The following is an 18,714-nucleotide window of genomic DNA, read 5'->3' on the forward strand; positions in this document are numbered from 1 at the left end:
TGAGCCTGAGCTACTCTGCTACATGGAGTAGCACATCCACCCAGGCCTGCGGGGTGCTGTGCCTCTTGGGGGGTCTGGTCCCCACAGGTCCATGTCTCCCCCACCCCCACCCCCAGCTTCCTCCCCTCTGCTGGACTGCCAACAGGTCTCTGAGGGAAACACCACCAAGGCCCCTTCACAGACAGACAGGACAGCCCAGAGTGATGCTGAGGCTCTTTATTTGGAGTCAGGGGAAGTGGCCAGGACGGGGACAGGGCCAAGGGCTGGGGCAGGGGGAGGCGGAGCTGGTCCAGGCTGGTTCGGGCTCTGTGCCAGGCAGCAGGGCAGGGGTCTCTGGCGGTGCAGGTCTGGGTTGCTGTGCAGTGATGGAAAAGGAGGCTCCGTGGGACTTGGATGGGGGGGAAGGGGGGGAAGGGGGGGAAGGGGGGACTGCAGGGTGAGGCAGAAGCCAGTCCTGGAGTGTGGCCCTCCACAGGCTGCACGACCCTGCTGGGCCGTGGGGCCCTGGGGGGAGAGTTGGTCCCTGCCCATCCCACACCTGGGTAGGCCCCTGGTGTCCTTCCGTGAGCTGTGAAGGGTGAGGGGCAGCCAGGACGAGTGGACACCCCCAGCTCTCACACCCAGAAGCAATCCTGTGGGACTGAGCTGAGGGAGGAGATTCCCCTCCCAGGCCTGGGGGGTGGGTTGTCCCAGAAGGAGCCTCAAGGAGCCAGCAAGGATGGGGATATGGTGTGTTTCTAAGGTCAAATAAAGGATTCCTGCATGAACAGGGAATTAGGCAGAGACAGGCTTGAGAGTCAGGCCGTGGAGAAAGGGCCCCACTGGGGTCTGTGCTGCGCCTGGGTGGGGGTGGGGCCGAGCACGTGTGCTCCTGAGCCCCCTGGGCCCCAGGGCTCTGGTTGCTTCCAGCGTCCTGCTAAAGGGCTCTCTTACCCTATTCAGTTTCCGGAGTGCAGTTTTCTGTGGAAGCAAAGAAAAACAAGGATGAGAATCTACCCGGGCAGGGCACAATCCACCCACTCAAAGGCACCAGAAGTGGAACCCGCAGCCCTGGTCCCCTGTGCTCCCGCGATCCCGCCCACTAGGGCTCCCCCGTGGGCACCCGCCCGGCACTGCCCCCTTTACCCGTCTGGACGGGGGTGACGATGTTCTCCAGCTGGAACCCTCTGCGCTGCGAGGATTTCTTAAACTCTTCCAGGGCCTCCGAGTTCACGTCCGGATTTCTACCTGTGGGTGGGACGGCGAGGAGGGGCCCCCCCTGAGCAAGGTTGGGGCATCGCAGGGAAGGCCTTGGCTGAACAGACCCCGGGAGAAGATGCGGGTCCCAGGGCCCCGGTGGGGTGGGGGCTGGACCCTGGGCGCCCACGGTAGACAGGGGGTGAGAACCACAGGGACGGTGTCCCAAGCCTCCAGGTCCAGGTCTGGGGTTCCCCACAGAGCACCCCGCAGCTGAGCAGGTCCCGAGAGGGGAGGGGGGTGGGAGCCCCGCCCACTCGGGGCCCCTCGGGGCCTGCCGCTGGCCAAGCCCACTCCCCAGATGACGCTCCTGGCTGGCAAGAGAGTCACTGAAATTCACCCCCTGGGTGTCCTCCAGGAAAGCCCCCATACCACTCCGCCTTGCCGACCCCAGACCCACGCCCACAGACGCCTGGAAGCCGAGTTTGCATCTGGGGCCTCTGGAATCCCCCCTCGAGGGGGCGGGTCATGGAGGGCCGTGTCTGACCCCATCCCCTGTCGCTCCCCACCCTGCCCGCCGCGTCCCCACATCAGGGGCTCTGCCCGCGGGGCCTCCGACGTCGGCGCTGGACCTGCCTCCTGCCCGGCGCCGGCTCCCGTTGCCCTGGAACCCCGCGGGGCTGACGCCGGAGCAGGGTGGGGGCGGCCAGGCCAACCTACCCAGGAGCTTTCCCACGTGGAAGTTTTTCTTCCCTGCCTGGTCCTTGCTGTAGAAGACGAAGTGGTCTTTCACGGGCAGCTTCTCTATGTACACGAGCTTCTTGCCCCCGACTGCAGATGGGTGAAGAGAAAACAGGCCTTTAGGGTCTTCCCAGAGAAAACACCGGAGAGCGCATGTCCACCTCCAGGCCGTCCTGGCTGCTCCGAGCCCCCCGTTGTCCCGGCCCCCAGCCTGGCCAAGCTCTGGGGAGCCTCCTCCTGGGAAAGGTCCCAACCCAGGTTAGGGTTCCCAGAGAAGACTGTCCTTCCGGGCAGGATGGCAGGAGGTTGGAGCTTGAGGATCTGGGGTCAAATGTGCGTCTGTCCCTCTAACGGTCTACACCCTCCATTTCCCTGCAGTCTGGCATCAGGTAACTGCATCCTGGGGCAGCAAGACCCCTGGGAAAGGAGATTAGCATTTCCTGGGGGCAGGACAGCAGGGACACCAAGGGAGGAAGGCCTCCCCGGAGGCCTCGGCACAGGCAGAGCTGCTGCAGCCCCTTGCCCCCCGCCACCCCTGCCCTCACGCCCCGCCGGCCTGGGTGGGGTCAGGACTCACAGGCCCTGGCCGTGTATTTGCCCGGCTCCTCCGTTTTCTCCAACAACATCTCCACCTCGTGGCACTGATCGTCCTTCCTGGGGAGCAGAAGGCACGTGGGTGGCAGCGCTCAGCAAACCCACCTGAGTCCCCGCCCAGCTCACCTGGCACCTGGACACCCCCATACTGTCCCGGCCAGCGGGGGTGGCCTCCCCCACCAGAGCTTTAGGGGCTCCCAGGTGGCTCCCACCACGCTGGGCAGGTGTGGGAGACGCGCAGGGTGGGGCTCCCAGGCTCCCCCTCGTGAGAAGGGAGGGGCGGCATGAGCAGGTGTCCTTGACCCACATGAAGGTGAAACTGGTCTCCAGGTTCCCGCCGTCCAGGGCTGTGACTGTCACGGGGGACACCGTCTTGGGTCTCTTTTCCACCGGCACCCCCTTGCTGTCCACCATGGCCTTCACGTACCATGTCCCTGTCACCTGGGGCCGGGCCGAGGGCATAAGCACCCACACGTCCTGGACGGGGCGGGGCGCAGCCCAAACTCTGCCCACCCCCACCCCACCCCACCCCCATCCGGATGGCTCACGGGCCTCAGCGCCCTGCGGGCTGGGTCCCTGCGGCTCCGTTATTACAAAATCAGACCCAGGGGTTCCCTGCACCCGCCGTGGGGTCCTCACCCCAGGGGGCCTGGAAACGCCCTGGGGCCGGGAGCCCCCCAGTGCCGGGGGCAGAGGAGCGCCCTCCTCCTCCTCCGTCTGGAGCGCCCCACGAGAGCGCAGGGCTGGGGTCTCTGCCCCGTCCACGGGCCCCTGGCCGCCCTCCCCCGGTCCCAGCCCTTCCCCGCCACCCGGCCACCCGCCCTGCCCCAGCCGCACATCCGGGGCCTCCAAGACCAAGCCCGTGGGGTCCTGGGCCCGCAGGACGGCGACGAGGCCGAGGCCGAGGGTCAGGAGCAGGGGCTGCATCTCCAGGGCTCTGCGCTTGCCGGGGGTGCACCTGGGGCGGCCTGAGAGGCTGTGCCCGGCTCCCACACACCTGCCCTTTATGCACCCTCAGGCCCGCCCCCCTCTCGGCAGACGCTGACCACACCCCCCGCCGCCAGCCACCGGGCAGGTGGGCCGGAGTTACTGTTGGAAGCGGTTGAATAGCAGTTCATCAGCACCCAAAGGGCAACGTGCAGAGCTCCGCCCCGGCTGCATCTCAGCCCCAGGGATGCTCGCGGGCACCACCCTCCATCACCTCCCCCAAACGGCAGGCTGCCCGGTTTCTGCGGAGAGCGGCTCCGCTGCCCCTTCCCACCCCTGAGCCCTCCCAGGTACCCCACCCCCACCCCGGCTGGGTTTGTCTACACGGTCCTAGGGGAAATGGCGGTTTCACCCCACCCCGACGCAGAACAGGATTGAACTTTAGAGCTGTAGAAAGCTGGTTTTGCACTGAGCCAATGCTGCCAGCTCCCCCGAAGCCCCCCAGCTCTTACCCGCCTGGTGGCCCCCGCACTTCCTGTGCTTGGACGCCCACCCCAGAGCGGGGGAGGAGGGGCCTCTGACTCAGGACTCAGCTCAGTCTAAATATCACCTCCTCCCGGCGGCCTCCCAGGACCCCACCCGCGCCGGTGGTGCCCGAGGCCGGGCTGTGCCTCTGTGGAGAACGACTCCGGGTTATCTGGTTCATTTCTCCGTGGACGTGTTCACTGCCCGTCTCCCCCTGTTAGAACCTCAGTTCCCGACGGGGGCCGGATCCCTGTGGCCCCCCTGCAGGTGCCGGACAAGCATTCCTTCCCTAGGGGAGTAAAAGAAGCTGCCATCTCTTTAAGCCTCGGATAGTTCATCTCCAACAAGGGGACTAACGATCCTGATGCTTTCGGCTGTCCTGAGGCTGTGCTGCGACAACGTGCGAAGCCCCTCGGATTCCCTGGCACAGACGCTGGTTTTCTCCCCTCCCTCCCGCCTGAACTGGGATCCATCCTTGGCCAGTCCCTCACACCCACTGCATGGCTCCCTTAGATTCTTGGTCCTCTGGAACCCCGACTTCCCAAAGTGCCTTCCGCACCCGTCACCTTGACCCTCACCCCTCCAAGGCGAGCCCCGCACCCGGTTCCCTTTGAAGAGCTGGCAGAGCAAGGCCCGGGAGGCCGAGTGCTGGCTGTGCTCAGAGTGGCCGAGCTCCGCCGGCCTCAGCCCGCTGCCTCCCGAGCTGGAACTGTGCCTTCTCCTCCCGAGGCTTGTGGTTTCTGGGCTTGAGTCACCTGCTCCGAGACCCTGGGCTGACCCAGTCCCTGGAGGCCGATGCTGGAGCCTCACAATAGCATCTTTGCATGTTTGCAGCCAAGGCAGGGCACCCCAAGCACCCCCTAAGTGAACATAAGCAGCACGTTTTAATAATGCCTGGGGAGTTGTCCGGAAGGTGCCAGCATGATCCAGTAATTAGCTCTCGGAGGGGCAGGTGCTCCTGAGCAGACCCTCCCTCCCCGGGGGTGGGAAAGGGCAACGCCTGTGCACTTTTAGGGCCAGAGAACAGCAATCAGGCCCAGGTCTCTAAATGAAAGGGCAAACTTCTCCTGGCCCTGTTCTTGTTGACTGTACCCCAGAGACCTCGTATTTCACTAATGACCCACAAGTCACTGATCTAAGCCTCCTACACTATTGGCACATTTAATTCAATCCTCAAAAAAGACAGTGGAACAACACGCACAGATGGTTGAAGGAAGAGAACACAACTGATGCACTTCATGTGGCTGGTTCTCTCCAGCTGCCTCCATCATCCACCCATCTCTGAACTCTACAGAGCGAGTCAACTATGTTCCTTTTGGATACTGGTTGGGGTCAACCAATGGTGAACACCACCGGGAGTTGGTAGGAGGGAGTTGGATCAACCAGTGGAAGACACCGTCAGGAGATGGTAAGGTGGGAGGGGAGAGACACTCCCCGCTCCCTCCCTCCATGGTCAGAGGTGTTTCTCTGAATGACTCCACAGCTCCAGCTCCCACGACTTCTGGAGATACCTCCCCTTGCCTTGAATCTTGAGGTAGTCATAGCTCCTTAGGGCTCTAACTCCTGGATACCTCACTGAAGGGGACATTGCCTGGGCCTTTCTCAGCATTCAGGCATAAAAAGATTCTGACGACCCCAACAAGCAACCACCCAGACCAGGGGATGTGCTGGTTGGGACCAAGGGCCACCTGGACTGGGAAGATGAGGAGGTTCAAGGAGAACATCAACGAAGGCCTCAAGACCGACTGGAGAAGGTGACTCCAGGTGCTCCACTGACCCTCTTTTTAAATTGTTTTGGAGATTGTGGCCGGTCACCACCCTAAAACTTCAGTTACAGAATGGGCTCAAGGAGGAGCATGAGCAGATCTGGGTGACGTACACCTGAGATCCCCTGCAGCTTTAGTACACAGTCCTGGAACCTGACACATTCACAGCTTCAAAGGCCAGCATCTTCCCTTCCCCTGTTTCCCCTGAAACCACAGTGAGATGGAGATGAGCAGGTGGATTCACAACCCTGGGTGTAGTAACTGATGGGGCAAACAGCCGAGCCTCTTGTCACACAGTGGGACAATCCGGTGGGTTCCACCCTATTTTCCAGAGTCCTCAGCAGGTCTGAGCCCCAGGTGCCCACAATGGTTACCTGCTCATTAACACACCTTTATTGGAATGTCTATCTTCCCTATATCACTTTCCCCTTGTCTTCAACTGTGTTCCTGGAATCATCTCACAGATAAATTCCCAGAACTCAATTTCCTGGGTCTGTGGTCTGCTTTTGGGGATCCCAAATCAAGAAAGTATTTACTCTATCAGAAAAAAAAAATTAGTTTCCTACCTCAAGCCATGTAAAAAATCAAGATTGAATAAAGATCTAAAAGTAAATAAATAAAACAATCAAATCAGTAGAAGAGATCTTAGAGAATATAACTAGTGGAAAAGAATTCTTTCTTAAAAAAAAAACAAAACAGGAAACAGAAAACAGAAAGAAAATGAGTGATAGACTTGACTACAGTGACATGTAAAATCTCTTTATCAAAAGAACCAACATAAAAAGTAAAAGGATATGCATCTGATTGGAAGAAATTACCATCACATAAAAAAAGAATTAGTACCCAAACTGTATAAAGAACTCATAACATCAATAAAAGAGAAAAATAAAGCAGCGGGAACATGAGCAAAAGTACTGAAGAAACAATCCACAGGACGGGAAATAGCAATGAACAAATAATACGTGAATTTTCACCAGACGTTAGGGAAATGCACTTTAGAAATTAGGGAAATGCACCATTTCAAAGCTATCTATCAATGGGAAAACCCATCATTCACTAGTAAAGAATTACATTTGATAACATCAAACATTAATCAGGATTATTGCATGGGAACTACGCCAGCTTGGAGGGCAGTTTTGTGTTATCTATTAAAAATCAAAACTCGGTATAGCCAAAATTACAACATCCGCTTCTGGGAAGATGGAGTAGACATATCTTTCCCAGTTCCTCCTGCTAAGTATAACTAGAAACTCTGGAAATTTTATATATAAGAATAAAACATAAGTAGGCTCTGCAAGTGGAGAGAAAAAGGCACACGGGCTAGGGATCTTGGGACCCAATGAACAACATGGTGGTAAAGTCCCTGGGTTTTTGTTTTGCCTCATATGGTCCAGATTTGCTGCTGAGGAAGCCAACAACCTGTAAGTGCCAACAGGTACAGATCTTGCACCCCAAATAAAAAAGCCCCAACATAAGCCTTCCCTTTCCAACCAAAGGAACAGAAAAAGAGCAGCCCAGCATGACAGAAAACTTTTGGCAATAAACCCATCAGTTCCAGCCAAACCCTACGGAAAATTCTATGGCCCCACTCCCACCCACCCCACCAAAGGCAGAAGGGGAGACTAGACTTATACCCTCACCAAGCTGAAACAGGGACCCCAGCAACCAGGCAGTGTGGTGTCAGAGAGAGCCAGGCAGGGTGCCAGGGCTTTCGTGCCTGCCTGGAGCTAAGGAGGCTGCCCCTGGTGCTGTCAGGGGAGCCCATGTGGAGAGACTGGGTTTCCAATCTTGCCCAGCTATCACGAACATCCTTCACCATCCCGGTGGGGTCAGAGTAAGAGGAAGCCTGGTGTAGGTCAGGAGTTTCAGCACCACTCAGGGATAAAGAGGCCACCACCACCCATGCACCCCCATGGAGGCACAGGAGGGCACGTGGGGCTGTGCTGAGATGCGTCTACCCCTCCCAGCCAGGGAGCTGTAGTCAGGAGCTGGAATTCCCATGATCTATTTGCCCTTTACAGAACATTGCACTCAACAGCTGCCATATACAGGTTCTTTTCAGGTGCTCACAGAACTTACACCAAGATAAGGTGGAATCAAATTAGGCAAAAGCCATAAACCTACAGATCTAAGAAGCTGAGCAAACCCCAAACAGAATAAACCCAAAGAAATCCACACCAATACACATCATGCATAAAATCCAGAAAACTAAAGACAAAGAATAATCTGGAAAGCAGCAAGACAGAAATGACATGTTATTGATAGGGGGAGAAAACAATGCACGTGGCAGCAGATTTCTCATCAGAAAGAAAAACAGAGATAAAATATAAAACAAAAAATGAAATGGCAGACTTAAGTACTAAAATGTCAATAATTACATTAAATGTCAATGGCCTAAATGAATGAATGAAAAGACAGAGATTGGCAGAGTAGATTATAAACCATGGTCCAAGAAACTCACTTCAAATACAACAATAGAGGCAGGTTGAAAGTAACAGATGGAAAACACATGTCATACAAACTTTAATCAAAAGAAAGTAGAATTGTTGATAGTAATATCAAATAACGTATACTTCAGAGCACAGAAAAATTATCAGAGACAATGAGAGGCATTATATAAAGATAAAAGGGCCATTCCACAAATAAGACATAGCAATCATCAATGTGTATCTAACAAACAGAGCTTCACAATATGTGAAGCAAAACTGATAGAACTGAAAGGAGAAATGGACAAACCCACAATTATAGTTGGAGATTTCAACACCCCTCTCTTGAAAGTTGTTAGAACAAATAGAAAATCAGGAAGGACATAGTAGAACTCAACACCATCATGAAACATGATCTATTTGACATTTATAGAACATAGCACTCAACAGCAGCAATATACATAGCCTTTTCAAGTCTCACAGAACTTATACCAAGATATGCCATATATTAGAACATAAAACAAGCCACAACAAATTTAAAATAATCAAAATCATACAGAGTTTGTTCTCTGGCTAGAATGTAATCAAACTAGGAGACCACACCAGAAAGATAACAGGAAACTCTCCAAACACTTGGAAACTAAACAATGTATGTTTAAATAATCCATTGGACAAATAGAAAGTCACAAGGGAAATAAACAAAATGCACTGGACTGAGTGAAAATGAAAATAAAGCATATGAAACTTGGTGGATCAGAACTAAAGAAGTGCTGAGAAAGAAATTCATAGCACTAAATGCACATTAGAAAAGAGGAAAAGTCTAAAATCAAAAATCTGAACTCTCATCTCAAGAACCTAGGAAAAGAAGAAAATAAACCCAAAGCAAGAGGAAGGAAAAAACGAAATAATAGAGAGCAGACAATGAAATTGAAAACAGAAAGCAGTAGAGAAAATCAATGAAATGAAGAGCTCATTCTTTGAAGACATCAATAAAATGAGACACTTCTAATAAGACTGAAAAAGAAAAAAGAATTTCCAAATTACCAACATCAGGAATGAAACAGGAGCTATCACTACAGACCCTACAGACATCAAAAGGATAATAAGGGAACACCATGAGACACCTACACACATATATTTCGCAACTTGGATGAAATGAACAAACACCTAGTAAAACACAAACTGCCACAACTCCCCAGATGTGAAATAGATCATTTTAATAGCCTTTTAACTATTGAGGAAATTAAATTCATAATTTTAAAAACTACCCTCCACCCAAAGTCTCCAGGTCCAGATGGTTTCACTGGAGAATTCTACGAAGCATTTAAAGAAGAAGTAACACCAATTCAATACAATCTCTTCTAGAAAATAGAAAAGGAAAGTACCCTTCTCAATTCATTTTATAAAGTTGGTTTTACCTGGATACCATTATCTGACAAAACAAGACAAAAAAGAAATCTGCAGAACAATATCCCTCAGGAGTATAGACACAAAAACCCTTAGCAAAATATTAGAAGAATTACTCAATATATTAAAATAATTATACACCATGACTAAGAGGGAATATGACCAGGATGTAATTCAAAAATCAATCAAATTTGTGAAAACCTTGCGACTGATACTCCATTTATCCAGTGTATGGGCAGATGAGTAATAAAATAAAGAAAAATATATAAATAATAGGGGGAGATAAGAGGTAAGGGATGTTTTTGATGTTCTTTTTTATTTTTATTTTTTTCTTTACTTTGGAGTAATGAAAATATTCTAAAATTGATTGTTACAATGAATACATAACAATATGAAGATAATGTGAGTCTTTGAATACTTTGGATGGATACTATGGTATGTGAATATATGTCTATACAATTGAACTGAAAAAGGCAATTGTATAAAACAAAATGTGTAGAATGTATTGTTGAGCCTAGAACATACAGAAATGTAATATATTTGTTAATTACAGCACAAAGGAGATGTGTGGGCACAAAGCTGTATTGGGTAAAGAAATGACTGCAGATAGTAACTGTCTTAGTTTGCTAATGCTGCAGAATGCAAAACACCAGAGATGAATAGGCTTTTATAAAACGGGGGTTTATTTCATTACACAATTACAGTCTTAAGGCCACAAAGTGTCCAAGGTAACACATCAGCAATCGGGTACCCTCACCGGAGGATGGCCAATGGCCTCCGGAAAACCTCTGTTAGCTAGGAAGGCAGCTGGCATCTGCTCCAAAGCTCCGGCCTCAAAACGGCTTTCTCCCAGGACGTTCCTCTCTAGCAAGCTTGCTCCTCTTCAAAACATCACTCCCAGCTGCACTCTCTTAGTTTTCCTCTCTCTGAGTCAGCTCATTTATATAGCTCCACAAACAGTCTCTTTAAAGCAGTTTTGGCCTTTTCTATCAAGCTCCTCACAATTCTTCCAGAATCTTCCCCTTACCCACTTAAAAAGCCATTCCAACATGTTTGGTATTTGCAGACTCAGCAGCAAAAGCACCCCACTTCTCTGGTACCAAAATCTATCCTAGTTTGCTAATGCTGCAGAATGCAAAACACCAGAGATGGATAGGCTTTTATAAAACGGGGGTTTATTTCACTACACAGTTACAGTCTTAAGGCCACAAAGTGTCCAAGGTAACACATCAGCAATCGGGTACCCTCACCGGAGGATGGCCAATAGCCTCCGGAAAACCTCTGTTAGCTAGGAAGGCAGCTGGCATCTGCTCCAAAGCTCCGGCCTCAAAACGGCTTTCTCCCAGGACGTTCCTCTCTAGCAAGCTTGCTCCTCTTCAAAACATCACTCCCAGCTGCACTCTCTTCCTCCCCCCGAGTCAGCTCATTTATGTAGCTCCACCGATCAAGGCCCACCCCAAATGGGTGGGGCCACGCCTCCATGAGAACATCTCATCAGAATCATTGCCCACAGCTGGGTGGGGCACAATCCAAGCAAATCCAACCATCACCAAAACGCCTGCCCCACACAAAACCACAAAGATAATGGCATTTGGGGGACACAATACATTCAAACCGGCACAGTAACTTAAATCCACAGGAGGAAATGAAGAGAAACAGAAATGATAAATAAAAGCAATAACAAAATTAAAAAAAATCTCAAAGTAACTCACTATATTAACAGGACAAGAAGGAAAATTACACAATCATATCAATCAGTGCACTAAAAGCATTTGACAAAATTCAACACCCATTCATGATAAAAATTCTTGGAAAAATAAGAATAGAAGGGAGCTTCCTCAACTTGATAAAGTGCATCTACAAAAAAACCACTTACAGCTAGTATTATTAATGGAGAAAGACTGGATATTTTTTCTTTAACATCAGGAACAAGGCAAGGATGTCTGCTCTCCCCATTGTTATTCCACATAGTGCAGAAAGTTCTAGCCATGCAATAAGGCACATAATAAACAAACAAACAAACAAATAAATAGTATACAGATTGGAAAGAACCTATAAATCTACCTCCATTTGCAGGTGAAACGATTGCCTACATAGAACCCCCACATGCACAAACACACAAAAAAATGCTCACGAAACTAGGAAGGGAGTTCAGCAAGGTCTCAGGATACAAGAAAAACTTTGAAAAATCAATTTATTTCTACATACTAGTAATGAATGCACAGGCACCAAAATTTAAAACAAAACACCGTTTGCCATCATTAACAAATGAAATAGGTGTAAATCTAACAAACCACATAAAGTACTTACATGCTGAAAACCACACATCCATGATAAAATAAATAAAAAGATGTAAATAAATTGGAAGACATAGTTTTTTCATGGATCAGAAGACTCAACATAGTATAGATGTCAATTCTCCACAGACGATATAAATGTTTAACACAATTCCTATCAAAATTCCAGCAAGATTTTTTGTAGAGATAAGATAATTCTAAAATGTATATGGAAAGGCAAAGGAACTAGAATAGTGAAAACAATTTTGAGAAAGAAGAGGCTCCCAATTCAAGGCATATTATCATATGACTACAATAATCAAGACTTTGTGGGACTGTATTACTCAGGATTCTCTAGGGAAGCAGAACCAAAAGGAGATATATATATATACATATATATATATATATATATGTAAATGTTATGAGATTTTTATAAGAACTGGCTCATGCAACTGTGGGGATGGGCAAGTCCAAATTCCATAGGGCAGGCTGCAAGCTGGGAACTCTGATGAAGGTTTTCAATGAATTCCCCGGAAGTTGGCTGGCTGAAGTAGAGATGAAAGTTCTCTCTTCTGACTGCTGAAGTCATAACTTCTTTTAAAGCCTTCAGCTGATTTCACAGATGCATTCAACTGACTGATGATTTAAGGGCACAAAATGTCCTCACAGTAGCGATCAGGCCTGTGCTTACTTCACCAAACAACTGGACATCAGCACCTGGCCAAGTTGACACATGAGCTTCACCATCACAGGTCCTGACAGAGAAATAGATGCATAAATCAATGGAACAGAATGGACAACCCAGAAATAGACTCACACAGTTATGCCCAACTGACTTTTTATAAATATGTGAAAGCAATTTCCATCATGGAGGAAAGATGTCCTTTTCAATAAATGGTGCTGGAGCATTTTGACATCAAGAGGCAAAAAAATATATACCCTGACCTAAGTCTCAACTCCCTACAGAAATTAACTCAAAATGTTTCATCGTCTTAAATGTAAAACATAAAACTAGGCAAAAACAGAGGGGAAAAAAATGTTCAGGCTCTAGAGCTAGGCAAAAAGTTCTTGAACTAGACACCAAAAGCACAATCCATAAAAGGAAAAACTGAGAAAGTGAACTTTATCAAAATTTAAAATGTTTGCTCAGAAAAATACCCTGTTAAGTGAATGAAAAGACAAGCTACAGACTGGAAGAAAAATATTTGCAAACCACATATCTGACATAGGACTTGCATCTAGAACCTACAAAGAATTCTCAAAACCCAACAGTATGAAAACAAACAATCCAATTAGAAAATGGACAGAATACTTTAAGGGGCATTTCAGCCAAGAGGATATAGAGATGACAAGCACATGACAAGATGTTCAACATCATTAGTCATTAGGGAAATGCAAATTAGAACCACATACCAATCAAAAGGACTACAGTCAAAAAATAGTGTTAACAACAAATTCTGACACAGATGCAGAGAAAATGGATCACACACACATTGTGGTGGGACTTACAATTGGTCCAGCTGCCCTGGACAATGGTTTGGCAGTCTCTTAAAAACTGAAACATGAAACTACATAAGGCACAGCAATTGCAGTCTGGGACATTTACCCCAAAGAAGTGACAATTTATGTCCATGCAAAACCCCGTAGGCAAATGCCTATAGCAGCTTTATTCACAGCAGTCAAAAAGTGGAAACAAGCCAGTATCCTTCAGAGGGTGAATGGATGAGCACAGTGTGGTCCACCTTACCGAGCAATGGAGAGGAGTGGGTCATCACACACAGCACCACGGAAAGGAAAGACCACAGCCTGTGATTCCGCTTGTGTGAAGAGCACGGAGAGGCGCTCAGCAGGGGGCGGAGGCTGGGGTGGGGGGGGGCGCCCTCAGCGAGCAGCAGGAGGGAATTGGGGGGCTGCAAGGAGCTGTGCTGTATCTGGATGGTGAGGGTGGTCCGTGGTCCTCTGTACTTGTCACGACTCATAAAACTACCCACCAAAAAGAGTGAATTCATCTTATGTAATTTTTTAAAAAAAAATTTTAAATAAGCAAATAAACTAATCAGATCCAGCCGATGCGTGGCCAAGTGAGCCCCTCCTGAGAACCGGCGGCCCCGCGCGCCCTGCGCCTCCGGTGAAGCCTTTGGAAATTCTTTCCACCTCGCGTTTCCACCGCTCGCGCCGCATCATTTTAGGCTCTTCCTGGGCTCGGGCCCCTCCAGGCAGGGGACCCGTCCAACAAGCGCCGCCGGGGCCCCCGAGGTTTGCGAGCGCGCGCGCCGGGAACTGTGCGTGGCCGCCCCGAGACTCGGAGAATCCCCGGCCCCGTGCGCGGCCGGACTCTTCCCTAGGGCCTGGGCTGCCCCGGCCCCTGCGCCTGCCCCTCGCGGTCGGCCACCTCGGCCGGAGCCGGGCAGGGGCCTCTCAGCTCGCCAGCGCCGAGGGGACCCTCTTCCCGGGCTCGCGTCCCGCTTTCCCGCCCTGTCCGCCCCTGCCGCCGACTGTCCACGTCGTGGCTGGACTGCCCCTCTCGCAAAAGATTCTGCCTGGGCCCCTTTTCCTAGCCAGTCTCCTGGGGGCATTTAAAATGGGATTTGGTTTCCAAAGTCCTTGAGGAGGTGGGGAGCCCCTCACCCCCATCTCCGCACGGGAACTTCCAGGGGGCTGAACACCCGGCTGAGCAAGGGGTGGGCATCTCCCCACGGAGTCCCACCAGCCTCGGAGGGACTGGACTGGGGAGGCCACAGGGCCCTAGGAGCGCCCGAGAGCTGTGCTGGGAGGAGGGCCCAGCCGGACACTTCAGGTCTCTTCTTCAAACGCAAAACTTACAGTGATGGAGAACAGATTAGTGGATGCCAGCATTTAAGGGGCGAGGCAGGAGAGGGGGGCAAGAGGGGGTGGCTACAAAAAGTCAGCCTGAGGGACCCTTGCCCAGAATATTGTGTCTGGCTTGTATCAATTTCAATACTTTCTGTGAGATTGTACTTTCATTTTGCAAGATGCTATCACTGAGGGAAACCCGGTGAAGGGCACATGTGATTTCTCTGTATTATTTCCTACAGCTGCATGTGAATTTACACTTATCTCAAAACTGAAGGTTTAATTTTTAAAAATCACCATGAGCCAATATTTTTTAAAGCACTTTTAGCCTATGGGGTGGCTTCCTGTTGCTATTCAGTGGCACCCCCAAAAGGGAACCCCCAGTGAGTCTCGCAGGCGCTCCCGCGGTCAGCCCACCTGCCCCAGGAGACGACGGCGGCCTCCTGCCCAGCCAGCCTGGGCCCCCACCTGCGAGCCTCTGCCCTGACGTGGACCAGCTCTGGCCCTGGGCAGCCCCACAAATTCCTCCACCTTCTCCAGGAGGTCTGAGCCCTGCCCTGGGGTGGGAGCTCCCTTCCAACTCGAATCCTTCCTCAGCTGCCCTCCCCAGGCCCTGGGCTATTCATTAGGGTTCTTGTTATACCTCTATAGCCAAACATTCATTATAAAAGTGGCCTTGTTCAATTTCCTGCATGGTTTCTATGCCCTGATTGAACGCTGATTTCTATAATTATAGATCATTTTAAAAGGTGCTCTGGGGAAAAATGAAAAGGAAGAAGATGTATGGGAAGTGCGAGGACAAAGGGGTTGTTTGTATTTCCAATGGAATAACCCAAGACAGCTTCAGAAAGCAGGTGATGGGAACACAGAATTGAAGGTGGGAAGGAAATGATCTGTGAAATGACAGGTGGAAGGGGCTCCAGGTGGAAGGGGCTCCCAACGCCAGCCCGCGGTGGGCCAGTGCCTGGCACGTTCCCGAGGGTGGCAGCTCGGCAGGTGCTGCTGGGCGGAGAGCTCTGCCCTCCCAGGAGGTGGCGAAGCTTTTCGGGCCAGAGCTGGGAAAACAGACTCCGGCCTCCGCACGCGAGGAGAAAGTTCAGGCCGCTTCCTCCAGACGCCGCAAGGCCCTCGGTGTAGACCAGGCCCGTTTCCGGACACCTTCCAAACCGTTTTCCCTTAACCCCGTCCTTGTACAAGGCCGGGGCCCAGCCAGGTGGTCAAGATGAGCAGCGCCATCGGAAAGCACGTTGACACGACGCACCCTTGACAAAATGTGGCAAAAATGGCCCTTTCCCTCTGCGGTCTGCCGCCCCAAACCCAGACAATCTTGAGAAAAACATCAGACAAACCCAAACTGAGGATCATCCTACAAAATACCTGCCCGGCTCTCCTCAAAGCTGTCAGGGTCATCAAAAGCCAAGTCTGAGAAATGGCCACAGCCAAGAGGAGCCTCAAGGGACATGACAACTGAACGTAACGGGGTGTCCTGGGTGGGATCCTGGGACAGAAAAAGGACAGCAGGAGAAAACTAAGGAGGGCCCGGGGCAGGCACCTGCCGGGTGACCCGGGAGCTGCTCAGACAGGACACACTTTGGAGACTTCAGCGGCAGGAAGGCGGACCGGTCTGATCAAAGACCCGGCTGTGGGGACAATAAAATCTGCAAAGGAAGTGAGGACAAAGAAAGGCGGGTCAAACCAACCCCTCCACCGACTGCCTGCACGCTGCAAGCACCGTCCAACACCTAACACCAGGCACTGGCGTTAGAGAAGGGCTTTCTGCTCAGGAGGGGCCTCACCAGGCACGAGGTGCCCAGACTCGCTAATCTGAGCGGGAGACGAGTCAAAATCTGGTTTCAGAACCAGTGGATGAAAATGAAGAAAATGAATAAGGAAGAGGACAAAGAGTAATGGTGACCCCAGGCTCCCCCTCCTCATCTCACTCCTAGTTATTAGTGATGGCTCCAGAGCCAGTGGGGTCTGGGGTGTATTCCCAGACGGGGAAGTGAGCAGGGAAGGGGGTCTTTCCCTTTAAAGCCCTTTTCTGCCGAGAGCCCCTCTCCTCTCCTTTGCCTACCCGTGTCCTCTCTCCTTCCCACCCCCAGGAGGAAGCTGTGTTGATCTAGAAGGTAGCAGTAGTTGGTTCCTAAGAAGGTGACGAGCCACAAGAAAGACTCTAGTCAAGCCCCTAGCACCCCCCCCTGATTTTTCTGGGACACTCGGGCCCCCCACTTCCAGCCTGCCTGTTCCCTCTTTGTCCGAAAGTCCCCTAGGGCCACTCAACTGCACAACTGACGCCCGATACATAGAGCGTGAGCCGCGGGGAAGGCTCACAGCCAACAATCCAGGCAAATGAAGTGACACCCCAAAGGCAGTGCTCACAGGCAGGCAGGTCCATCAGGCACCTCCCCCCGACACAAACGCACACCTAGAAAAGGTCTAAGACACACCTGAGCGAGGCCCTGCAGCCCAGAGGGCCCTCACAGACCATCCCGGGGTCACCCGGCTACACTGGCCCCGGCCACCGCGCAGGTGGGCAGGGGGGGGCAGGACAGGTTGGCGTGGTTTTGAAGGCGTCTTAGGCGGAGCTCACACACACACACACTCACACACACACACACACACACTCACACACACACACACTCACACACACACATTCTGTCGCAGGAAATGTTTCATTCCTCATGACACTGTCCTCTGGGGGTGGTGGGCCCTGGGGGTGCCCTCCGGTTCCTGTGCCCACGGGCAGGCTGCAGCCTCGCCCCTCCCGCGCCCCGGCATCCCCCGCACCCCCAGCTCTGACATCACCCTCTGTTCCGCTGAATCCATCTTGCAAAATCCCCGCCACCCTCCTGCAGCTCCTCGGGGGCAGGAAGGTCAGGGCCGGAGGGTCCCGCTGAGAACTGGGCGAATCGGCCCCCGAGCGCCCTTCCCGGGCCGCTGTCCCAACAGGGAGGAGCCCGCCCGCCCCCGCGCACAGGCTGGGGCGCGCGCTGCGGGGCCGGGGGCGCTTCCGGGGGGCGTCCCGCGCGCTCGGGCCGAGCCTCCCTCTCCCGCCGCTCGGATCCCCTCCCGCTCCGCGGACTTGTGCTCCCGCCGCCCCAGAGCCCGCGCGGGGCCTCATGCGGAGCTGCTTGCTGCCTCGGCGCTGCGGGGAAGCCGTGCGTGTGTGCCGTGGTTTCTGCGCCGGCGAGTGTCCCGCCTGTTTCAGTTGTCACTAATCAGGCCTGGGGAGGGTGAGTGACCCGGAGCTCCGAGGGCTCGCTTTGGAAGGAAAAGAGCAAAAAATATATACCACTCTAGGGGAATAAAAAGCACTAAGGAAATCTGAATAAGGTATAAGCTTCAGCTAATAATAATGCATCGATGCCCATTCATCGATTAGGACAAAGGATCACCTAATGCAGAATATTAGTAATTGGGGAAGCTGAGTATGGAGTATACAGGGACCCTCTATTCTATCTGCTCAATTTTTGTTTATAAATCTAAAACTGTTCTGAAACAAAAAGGTCTATTGATTAAAAATTAAGATAGAGAAAAAGATAATCTGGGCAGGTTGTGGAGAGACAGGGGCTGCACACACCCCCACCCCACCCCCCAGGATTCTCGGGGTGCTGGCCGTTCTCCGCGTGTGCCTCAGGGGACCCATTCCCCCGCCGTCTCTGGTTTGCTCGGTGTCCCACTCGCGTCCTCCTCTGAGGCATCTGCCTCGGTCGCTCTCAGTTCTGTTGGGTGTGACTGTCGGTGGCTCCAGCGGGAGAAGGGAGGGGGGAACCTGGGCTTTTGCTCCCCCGGCCCTGTCGATGGCTTGGGACCTTCTGGCAGAGACGTTCGGGTTGAACGGCCACCGCGCTCAGCCCCAGCCTTCCCCAGGCCCGTGACACCGTCTCCACTCGGCCCTTGAGGTCGGAGGCAGCAGATCCCTGCCCGGCTAAGCCCGAAGGCTTTGGTGACCCTGGCTGGTCCTTCAGCCCCCCCACACCTGAGGACTGCTCCTGTCGGTGAATTCCTTTCACGTAAACCCTTTTGGGGGTGCCGTGTGTTTCCTCATGAACCCTGGCTAAT

At 51.9% G+C, this 18,714-nt stretch overlaps 1 protein-coding gene across 1 annotated transcript; it reads right to left on the bottom strand.

Moving 5' to 3' along the window:
- Positions 1 to 297: 297 nt before the first annotated feature.
- Positions 298 to 3,438, bottom strand: LOC119545398 (odorant-binding protein 2b-like). Its single transcript, XM_037850867.1, has 7 exons — positions 3,151 to 3,438; positions 2,819 to 2,988; positions 2,495 to 2,571; positions 1,897 to 2,007; positions 1,126 to 1,227; positions 934 to 960; positions 298 to 355 (listed from the first exon to the last, which is right to left on the bottom strand). Exons 1-6 carry the CDS (start codon positions 3,436 to 3,438, stop codon positions 935 to 937), a joined length of 774 nt encoding a protein of 257 aa, XP_037706795.1. The 3' UTR covers positions 298 to 355; position 934.
- Between the last annotated feature and the right edge of the window lie 15,276 nt (positions 3,439 to 18,714).

The sequence above is a fragment of the Choloepus didactylus genome, chromosome 10 (assembly GCF_015220235.1).
Source record: "Choloepus didactylus isolate mChoDid1 chromosome 10, mChoDid1.pri, whole genome shotgun sequence".
Lineage (NCBI taxonomy): Eukaryota > Metazoa > Chordata > Mammalia > Pilosa > Megalonychidae > Choloepus > Choloepus didactylus.